The sequence below is a fragment of the Lampetra planeri genome, unplaced genomic scaffold (assembly GCF_965212315.1).
Source record: "Lampetra planeri unplaced genomic scaffold, kcLamPlan1.2.h2 scaffold_456, whole genome shotgun sequence".
Taxonomy (NCBI): domain Eukaryota; kingdom Metazoa; phylum Chordata; class Hyperoartia; order Petromyzontiformes; family Petromyzontidae; genus Lampetra; species Lampetra planeri.
This window is the reverse complement of record NW_027615279.1, coordinates 1-10,810: the sequence shown is the minus strand read 5'-3', so window position 1 is coordinate 10,810 and position 10,810 is coordinate 1. Positions and strand designations below refer to the sequence as shown.

General features: G+C 47.6%; 1 protein-coding gene across 1 annotated transcript; it reads right to left on the bottom strand.

The window, feature by feature from the left end:
- Window positions 1-5,137: 5,137 nt before the first annotated feature.
- On the bottom strand, window positions 5,138-10,415 carry LOC144741182 (uncharacterized; the record flags this gene model as incomplete). Its single annotated transcript, XM_078623795.1, has 3 exons — window positions 5,138-5,193; window positions 9,656-9,806; window positions 9,919-10,415. Coding segments are annotated over 3 exons (704 nt in total), but the record flags the coding sequence as incomplete, so codon positions are not given.
- Window positions 10,416-10,810: the final 395 nt, after the last annotated feature.

Sequence of the window (10,810 nt, the reverse complement as noted above, 5' to 3'; positions counted from 1 at the left end):
TTCTTTTTTTACTTGAAAATTTCATGGTGAAATTTCCAACTTTTTTACGTAATATATCGGATATATAAGGCTAAACAACCCCGAGGATTGCACTTTTGTTGAAAAAGAAAGCTGTAAAAATTTGGCCAATGTTGGCCAAAAACGGCATAGGTTAGTATGCCGATTTGCTTCTTTTTTACATGAAATGTTGATGGTGAAATATCCTACTTTTAATGCAATATATAGCATACTAATGCTAAACAAAAGGGAGGAATTAACTTTTGTTGAAAAAGAAAGCTGTAAAAATTTGTCCAATATTGGCCAAAAACGGCATAGGTTAGTATGCCGATTTGCTTCTTTTTAAATCCTTTATATTAAGTTCACTTGCTTGCTTGCTTTGGACCGTGTAAATCTTGCGGTCGTTTTTTAACCCATTTCCCGTGATCCAATCGAGCTGACATTTTCCACACAGACTCGTTGTGCATGACAATGTTCGTGAAAAAAAAATTCAAAAATTTTACACTTTTTAGGCAAAATTTTTTTTTTTACATTCATTCAAATAGAACTCATTCATGGCTTTGGCTGAACGTCAAAGTTTTAGAGCCCAGAGCGAAGTAGTGCAGTTGGTAGCGCCCTCGCTTCCCATGCCAAAGGTTGCGGGATCGATCCCCGCGTCCTCCATAGTCGAATATATTTTTATTAAATCCTTTATATTAAGTTCGCTTGCTTGCGCGCTTACGACCGTGCAAATCTTTAGGTCGTTTTTTAACCCACTTCCCGTGATCCAATCGAGCTGAAATTTTGCACACAGACTCGTTGTGCGTGACAATGTTCGTGAAATTTTTTTTCCAACATTTTACACTTTTTAGGACAAAAATATTATATTTAATTACCAATTGCCATGCAATCATCTGATCCATATGTGGCAGCCATCTCAAGCCAGAGGACGAGAGGACTCTAGCCGCCACGCATATAAAGGATTTATAGTGAAAAACTTTGTTTTTACGGGTTAATTTTTTTTTTACATGAAATGTTCATGGTGAAATATCCTATTTTTAATGCAATATATAGCATACTAATGCTAATCAAAAGGGAGGAATTAACTTTTGTTGAAAAAGAAAGCTGTAAAAATTCGGCCAATATTGGCCAAAAACGGCATAGGTTAGTATGCCTATTTTCTTTTTGTGGGACGTAAACATTTCATCGTGAAATTTTCCCCTTTTAATCTAATACATAGCATAATAAGGCTAAATACAATAGAGGAATGAACTATTGTCCAAAAATAAAGCTGTGAAAGTTTGGCCACTATTGGCCAAAACGGCATAGGTTAGTATGCCGATTTTCTTTTTTTACTTGAAAATTTCATAGTGAAATTTCCAACTTTTTTACGTAATATATCGGATATATAAGGCTAAACAACCCCGAGGATTGCACTTTTGTTGAAAAAGAAAGCTGTAAAAATTTGGCCAATGTTGGCCAAAAACGGCATAGGTTAGTATGCCGATTTGCTTCTTTTTTACATGAAATGTTCATGGTGAAATATCCTACTTTTAATGCAATATATAGCATACTAATGCTAAACAAAAGGGATGAATTAACTTTCGTTGAAAAAGAAAGCTGTAAAAATTTGGCCATTATTGGCCAAAAACGGCATAGGTTAGTTTGCCGATTTGCTTCTTTTTTACATGAAATGTTCATGGTGAAATATCCTACTTTTAATGCAATATATAGCATACTAATGCTAAACAAAAGGGAGGAATTAACTTTTTCTTGGAAAATGTAGCTATGAAAATTTGGATGATTTTGGCATAAAACTGCATAGGTGCCCTAATCCTTACTACCCCAACCCTTAGCCCTAACCCCTAAACCCTAGCCCCTAACTCTAAACTTAACCCCTAACCCTACCCTAAACCCCTAACCATTACTCTAACCCGCACCCTAACCACAACCCGTACACCTAATTCTAACCCCTAACCTAATTCCTAAACCTAATCCCAAACTTTCGATGTAAAGCTTTCGTGACTGCAGGGATTCATCTTCTTGGTTCTTTCGGTAAAGTCACGTAGAAGGGAAGTAATAAAATAATAAAAATAAAACAATTCTCACGACGTTTTGGCCACAACGCAAGCAGCCGTCCTCAGGTGAAACCAGGTCTGTCGAGGCGACAGCGTCATTCAGACGTCATTCAGACGCTGTCTCCCCGACAGACCTGGTTTCACCTGAGGACGGCTGCTTGCGTTGTGGCCGAAACGTCGTGAGAATTGTTTTATTATGTTTTATTTTTATTATTTTATTACTTCCCTTCTACGTGACTTTACCGAAAGAACCAAGACGATGAATCCCAAACCCCAATTGATATGCCTTTAAACGTGTCTCAGCGAGATGAGTTGAAGTGTATATGGCGCGATTCTGTCGGGTAGAGTCGAAGGTCACACACCACTTGCTTGTTGTGTGACTTGTGGAACCGGGGCGGCATTTTGCATTGAAGTCAATGATGGCTGTGATTGTTGCCGATTTGAAGCGCTCTGTTTGGGAATGCAGTGCGTTTCACTATTTCAGCACCGATGTTCACCAAATATGCAACGGTGTAAACGTATGGGACAGCTTGGGATGTCAATGCAGTAGTTTGTTACTTGAAAATCCGTGAAGAAATAAAGAATTGCGGAGCAAATCGGCCGCAGAGTTTAGTTTTTTTTTCTCCCGGCGTTTGACGTGTTACGTGTGCCCTCTAGTGGACAAGTGCAGTACCACAAGCATTCAATTCGTGGTGACGTCTGCTATGTGGTGGACATGTGCAGTGTAGGCCAACACAGTTCGCCAGCAGTTGCCGCTGTCATGCGTCACCCCGCGTGTTCCGCGCAGTTGTGAGTCGCTGCTGCTGCTGCTGCTGCGTCCTGGCGTGAGTCCCAAGCGGGTTGGCGGCGATGAAGCCGTGAAGACGCCGCACAGCGCCACTGCTTCTGTCACCGCGCCAGGCACTGCAGTGGTACCACGTGACCACACGGTGGCGATACAACACCATGTTGTATTATATTCATATTCTTAGGTTTTTTCGGTAAAGTCACGTAGGTACAAAATTAATAAAAGTAAAATAAAAATAACTTTTATTAAAAAAATAAAATTAATAAAAGTTAAATAAAAATAACTTTTATTAAAAAATTAAAATTAATAAAAGTTAAATAAAAATAACTTTATTAAAAATTTAAAATTAATAAAATAAAAATAACTTATTAATTTTAATTTTTTCCCTACGTGACTTTACCGAAAAAACCTAAGAATATGAATCCTTGCAGTCACGAAAGCTTCACATCTAGAATTGTATCATATTCTTGGTTCTTTCGGTAAAGTCACGTAGAAGGGAAATAATAAAATAATACAAATTATCACGACGTTTCGACTGCAAGAGATAGGGAGCCGGTTCCTACAGAGAGTCTGTGGGGCAATGTTAAGAGATAGGAAGCCGGTTCCTACAGAGAGTCTGTGGGGCAATGTTAAGAGATAGGAAGCCGGTTCCTACAGAGAGTCAGTGGGGCAATGTTAAGAGATAGGAAGCCGGTTCCTACAGAGAGTCTGTGGGGCAATGTTAAGAGATAGGAAGCCGGTTCCTACAGAGAGTCTGTGGGGCAATGTTAAGAGATAGGAAGCCGGTTCCTACAGAGAGTCAGTGGGGCAATGTTAAGAGATAGGAAGCCGGTTCCTACAGAGAGTCTGTGGGGCAATGTTAAGAGATAGGAAGCCGGTTCCTACAGAGAGTCTGTGGGACAATGTTAAGAGATAGGAAGCCGGTTCCTACAGAGAGTCTGTGGGGCAATGTTAAGAGATAGGAAGCCGGTTCCTACAGAGAGTCTGTGGGGCAATGTTAAGAGATAGGAAGCCGGTTCCTACAGAGAGTCTGTGGGGCAATGTTAACATGGAACCGGCCACCCGAGTTGGATTCCCGCTCACGGCCAAGACCGTGACGATGATCTGAACTGGTCTGGGGCGTCGTCTCGGTCAACTCAGCCTCAAACGAGCAGCAGCTGGTGTAGCGGTGTGTAGCGGTGTGTAGTGAACATCGCCACCGCGTGGACAAAGATGGCTGGGCGTGGTGCTGGACACGCACCCCTCGTGTGCCAGTGGCGGCCATTATGGGCGCCGCTACTCGCCAACAGCACTTGCTGCTACAGCCTTGTGCGAGCTACCTGGGGCATCTTTGAGTGGGGAATGGTGACGCAGTAGTGAGCGCACGCTAACACGAACAGCACTTGTCCCAACAGCCTGCTGGAGGGTACCTGGGGGAGCTTTGTCTTGGATGAAGCGAAACCGTGATACTGGTGGAGGCCGTGCGAGTAGCGAAAAAAGCGGCACATGGAACCCACCGATTAATTCACGTCGAATCTTTTACCGTACAAAACGAAAAGTCATAATCATGAACGGTAAATCCAGCCAGCTACGCGCTAAAGCAAATGTCATCCAATTCCACAGCGACAGGGGGGTAGCGACCCTTCGGGATTACTACAAACCGACACGAACACTCACGATGGGCATCCAGATAACCACAGCGGACCGGGTCACAGCCACAAAGCAACAACACTGAAACCTACGGGAGCCTCAGTCTGGCTCTGTGATTAACACGGAGCCCTATGGGAGCCTTAGCCTGGCTCTGTGAGCCTCAGTGATTAACACTGAACCCTGCGGAAGCCTTAGCCTGGCTCTGTGAGCCTCAGTGATTAACACGGAGCCCTATGGGAGCCTTAGCCTGGCTCTGTGAGCCTCAGTGATTAACACTGAACCCTGCGGGAGCCTTAGCCTGGCTCTGTGAGCCTCAGTGATTAACACGGAGCCCTATGGGAGCCTTAGCCTGGCTCTGTGAGCCTCAGTGATTCACACGGAAACCTGCGGGAGCCTTAGCCTGGCTCTGTGAGCCTCAGTGATTAACACTGAACCCTGCGGGAGCCTTAGTCTGGCTCTGTGAGCCTCAGTGATTCACACTGAACCCGACTCTTTTACACTGACCAGACTAGACGTCGTAGAACAAGAGGGGGGGGGGGGGGGAGGGGGGGTGGAAGGTATCCACACTTTACCCCACCACTACCGCTGTGGCAGGGGTAACGATGCGTTAACCGGGTCCCATATCTCACAGAGAGGGACCCCGTGCCCATCACACCTGGGCAGCGGCTCAGACACCGCAAGCCAACAACCCTGGCGTGGACATGTCCCTGCGCTCAACCAACGCTGCCGAGATAACAAGCCCAGAAGGCCGTGAGGCTCATGGGATGTATGAAGAATACTTTGTCATTTACGTGACGCAGATCTAAAGGTGAATTCTGGTCTACCGGTCTACCGGTCTACACGTGTCTAAGTGTCTACTGGTCTAAGTGTCTACTGGTCTAAGTGTCTACTGGTCTAAGTGTCTAAGTGTCTACACCTCTCTGTGTCTACTGGTCTAAGTGTCTAAGTGTCTACTGGTCTAAGTGTCTAAGTGTCTACTGGTCTAAGTGTCTACTGGTCTAAGTGTCTACTGGTCTAAGTGTCTACTGGTCTAAGTGTCTACTGGTCTAAGTGTCTACTGGTCTAAGTGTCTAAGTGTCTACTGGTCTAAGTGTCTACTGGTCTAAGTGTCTAAGTGTTTACTGGTCTAAGTGTCTAAGTGTCTACTGGTCTAAGTGTCTACTGGTCTAAGTGTCTAAGTGTCTACTGGTCTAAGTGTCTAAGTGTCTACTGGTCTAAGTGTCTACTGGTTTAAGTGTCTAAGTGTCTACACCTGTCTGTGTCTACTGGTCTAAGTGTCTACTGGTCTAAGTGTCTAAGTGTCTACTGGTCTAAGTGTCTAAGTGTCTACTGGTCTAAGTGTCTACTGGTCTAAGTGTCTACTGGTCTAAGTGTCTAAGTGTCTACACCTGTCTGTGTCTACTGGTCTAAGTGTCTACTGGTCTAAGTGTCTACTGGTCTAAGTGTCTACTGGTCTAAGTGTCTACTGGTCTAAGTGTCAAAGTGTCTACTGGTCTAAGTGTCAAAGTGTCTACTGGTCTAAGTGTCTACTGGTCTAAGTGTCTAAGTGTCTACTGGTCTAAGTGTCTACTGGTCTAAGTGTCTACTGGTCTAAGTGTCTACTGGTCTAAGTGTCTACTGGTCTAAGTGTCTACTGGTCTAAGTGTTTAAGTGTCTACTGGTCTAAGTGTCTAATGGTCTAAGTGTCTACTGGTCTAAGTGTCTACTGGTCTAAGTGTCTAAGTGTCTACACCTGTCTGCGTCTACTGGTCTAAGTGTCTACTGGTCTAAGTGTCTACTGGTCTAAGTGTCTAAGTGTCTACTGGTCTAAGTGTCTACTGGTCTAAGTGTATACTGGTCTAAGTGTCTAAGTGTCTACTGGTCTAAGTGTCTACTGGTCTAAGTGTCTACTGGTCTAAGTGTCTAAGTGTCTACTGGTCTAAGTGTCTACTGGTCTAAGTGTCTAAGTGTCTACTGGTCTAAGTGTCTACTGGTCTAAGTGTCTACTGTTCTAAGTGTCTACTGGTCTAAGTGTCTAAGTGTTTACTGGTCTAAGTGTCTACTGGTCTAAGTGTCTAAGTGTCTACACCTCTCTGTGTCTACTGGTCTAAGTGTCTAAGTGTCTACTGGTCTAAGTGTCTACTGGTCTAAGTGTCTACACCTCTCTGTGTCTACTGGTCTAAGTGTCTAAGTGTCTACTGGTCTAAGTGTCTACTGGTCTAAGTGTCTACTGGTCTAAGTGTCTACTGGTCTAAGTGTCTAAGTGTCTACTGGTCTAAGTGTCTACTGGTCTAAGTGTCTAAGTGTCTACTGGTCTAAGTGTCTACTGGTCTAAGTGTCTACTGTTCTAAGTGTCTACTGGTCTAAGTGTCTAAGTGTTTACTGGTCTAAGTGTCTACTGGTCTAAGTGTCTAAGTGTCTACACCTCTCTGTGTCTACTGGTCTAAGTGTCTAAGTGTCTACTGGTCTAAGTGTCTACTGGTCTAAGTGTCTAAGTGTCTACACCTCTCTGTGTCTACTGGTCTAAGTGTCTACTGGTCTAAGTGTCTACTGGTCTAAGTGTCTACTGGTCTAAGTGTCTACTGGTCTAAGTGTCTACTGGTCTAAGTGTCTAAGTGTCTACTGGTCTAAGTGTCTACTGGTCTAAGTGTCTAAGTGTTTACTGGTCTAAGTGTCTACTGGTCTAAGTGTCTAATTGTCTACTGGTCTAAGTGTCTAAGTGTCTACTGGTCTAAGTGTCTACTGGTTTAAGTGTCTAAGTGTCTACACCTGTCTGTGTCTACTGGTCTAAGTGTCTAAGTGTCTACTGGTCTAAGTGTCTAAGTGTCTACTGGTCTAAGTGTCTAAGTGTCTACTGGTCTAAGTGTCTAAGTGTCTACTGGTCTAAGTGTCTACTGGTCTAAGTGTCTACTGGTCTAAGTGTCTACTGGTCTAAGTGTCTAAGTGTCTACACCTGTCTGTGTCTACTGGTCTAAGTGTCTACTGGTCTAAGTGTCAAAGTGTCTACTGGTCTAAGTGTCTACTGGTCTAAGTGTCTAAGTGTCTACTGGTCTAAGTGTCTACTGGTCTAAGTGTCTAAGTGTCTACTGGTCTAAGTGTCTACTGGTCTAAGTGTCTACTGGTCTAAGTGTCTACTGGTCTAAGTGTCTACTGGTCTAAGTGTTTAAGTGTCTACTGGTCTAAGTGTCTAATGGTCTAAGTGTCTACTGGTCTAAGTGTCTACACCTGTCTGCGTCTACTGGTCTAAGTGTCTACTGGTCTAAGTGTCTAAGTGTCTACTGGTCTAAGTGTCTACTGGTCTAAGTGTCTACTGGTCTAAGTGTCTACTGGTCTAAGTGTCTAAGTGTCTACTGGTCTAAGTGTCTACTGGTCTAAGTGTCTACTGGTCTAAGTGTCTAAGTGTCTACTGGTCTAAGTGTCTACTGGTCTAAGTGTCTACTGGTCTAAGTGTCTAAGTGTTTACTGGTCTAAGTGTCTACTGGTCTAAGTGTCTACTGGTCTAAGTGTCTAAGTGTCTACTGGTCTAAGTGTCTACTGGTCTAAGTGTCTAAGTGTCTACTGGTCTAAGTGTCTACTGGTCTAAGTGTCTAAGTGTTTACTGGTCTAAGTGTCTAAGTGTCTACTGGTCTAAGTGTCTACTGGTCTAAGTGTCTAAGTGTCTACTGGTCTAAGTGTCTAAGTGTCTACTGGTCTAAGTGTCTACTGGTCTAAGTGTCTACACCTGTCTGTGTCTACTGGTCTAAGTGTCTAAGTGTCTACTGGTCTAAGTGTCTAAGTGTCTACTGGTCTAAGTGTCTACTGGTCTAAGTGTCTACTGGTCTAAGTGTCTACTGGTCTAAGTGTCTAAGTGTCTACTGGTCTAAGTTTCTACTGGTCTAAGTGTCTAAGTGTCTACACCTGTCTGTGTCTACTGGTCTAAGTGTCTACTGGTCTAAGTGCCTACTGGTCTAAGTGCCTACTGGTCTAAGTGTCTACTGGTCTAAGTGTCTACTGGTCTAAGTGTCTACTGGTCTAAGTGTCTACTGGTCTAAGTGTCTACTGGTCTAAGTGTCTAAGTGTCTACTGGTCTAAGTGTCTAAGTGTCTACTGGTCTAAGTGTCTAAGTGTCTACTGGTCTAAGTGTCTACTGGTCTAAGTGTCTAAGTGTCTACTGGTCTAAGTGTCTACTGGTCTAAGTGTCTACTGGTCTAAGTGTCTACTGGTCTAAGTGTCTAAGTGTCTACACCTGTCTGTGTCTACTGGTCTAAGTGTCTAAGTGTCTACTGGTCTAAGTGTCTACTGGTCTAAGTGTCTACTGGTCTAAGTGTCTAAGTGTCTACTGGTCTAAGTGTCTACTGGTCTAAGTGTCTACTGATCTAAGTGTCTACTGGTCTAAGTGTCTAAGTGTCTACTGGTCTAAGTGTCTACTGGTCTAAGTGTCTACTGGTCTAAGTGTCTACTGGTCTAAGTGTCTAAGTGTTTACACCTGTCTGTGTCTACTGGTCTAAGTGTCTACTGGTCTAAGTGTCTAAGTGTCTAAGTGTCTACACCTGTCTGTGTCTACTGGTCTAAGTGTCTACTGGTCTAAGTGTCTAAGTGTCTACCAGTCTCGATGGGTTTACTGGCCTATGGGACTTCTGATTGGGGCTTCACTCCCCTGTCTCTGTCACTCTTGTGGCTGCCTCCAAATCACCATCGCCACCTTCACCACCATCACCACCTTCACCACCTTCACCACCATCACCACCACCATCACCACCATCATCACCATCGCCACCATCGCCACCATCGCCACCTTCACCACCATCACCACCATCATCACCACCATCACCACCATCGCCACCATCGCCACCTTCACCACCATCACCACCATCATCACCACCATCACCACCATCACCACCATCGCCACCTTCACCACCATCACCACCATCATCACCACCATCACCACCACCATCACCACCATCGCCACCATCACCACCGTCGCCATCAGCATCATCATAATTGCCACGGTCGTCATCATCAGCACCACCGTTATCTCCACCACCGTAATCACCACCAACATAGCCACCGTCACCACCGTCACCACCCTCGCCACCACCACCACCGTCACCGCCGTCACCGCCGTCACCACCGTTATCTCCACCACCGTAATCTCCACCACCGTAATCACCACCAACATAGCCACCATCGCCACCAACATAGCCACCATCGCCACCACCGCCATCACCATCACCACCACCACCACCGTAGCCCCCGACGTAGCCCCCGCCGCCGACGCCGCCGCCGCGGTACCGGCGGTAACCGGCGGCCGCTGCGGCCACGGCTCCCCCCCCCTCCCCGTGGTGCGCGGCGAGGCAGTGCCTCTCCAGCCGCTGGCGCTTGGGGAAGGCGCGGCCGCACACGGAGCAGACGTGGGGGCCCCGGGCCCCCCCCCCGCGGGCCCCGGGGGCCCCCCCTCCCCCCGCCGCCCCCCTCCCCCCCCCCGTGCACCCTGCCGTGCTCGCGCAGGTGCGAGGCCTGCGCGAAGCGGCGCCCGCACTGGCGGCAGGCGTAGGGGCGCTCGCCGCTGTGCGTGCGCTCGTGGTCCCGCAGGTGCGAGGACTGCAGGAAGCGCTTCCCGCACTGGGCGCAGGCGTGCGGGCGCTCCCCCGTGTGCGTGCGCGCGTGCGTGCGCAGCGTCGACGGGTGGGAGAAGCCGCGTCCGCACTGGGGGCACGCGTAGGGCCACTCGCCCGTGTGGATCATGCGGTGCTCCCGCAGGTGCGAGGGCTGAGCGAACGCCTTGCCGCAGTCGGCGCAGACGTGGGGGCGCGCCCCGCTGTGCGTCGCCTCGTGCTTGCGCAGCGCCGAGCGCAGCGCGAACACCTTGGCGCAGCGCGCGCAGCGGTGCACGGGCTTGGCGGCGTGCGCGCGCACGTGCTGCGCCAGGTTCCAGCTGTTGCTGAAGTCCTTGGGGCACAGCGGGCAGGCGTGGCGGTCACGCACGTCTGGGGCGGGGGGGGTGGGGGGGGAGAGGGGGGTGAGAGAGGGGTGAGAGGGGGGTGAGAGAGGGATGAGAGAGGGGTGAGAGGGGGTGAGAGGGGGGTGAGAGAGGGGTGAGAGAGGGGTGAAAGAGGGGTGAGAGAGGGGTGAGAGAGGGGTGAGAGAGGGGTGAGAGAGGGGTGAGAGAGGGGTGAGAGAGGGGTGAGAGAGGGGTGAGAGAGGGGTGAGAGAGGGGTGAGAGAGGGGTGAGAGAGGGGTGAGAGAGGGGTGAGAGAGGGGTGAGAGGGGGGTGAGAGAGGGGTGAGAGAGGGGTGAGAGAGGGGTGAGAGAGGGGTGAGAGAGGGGTGAGAGAGGGGTGAGAGAGGGGTGAGAGAGGGGTGAGAGAGGGGTGAGAGGGGGG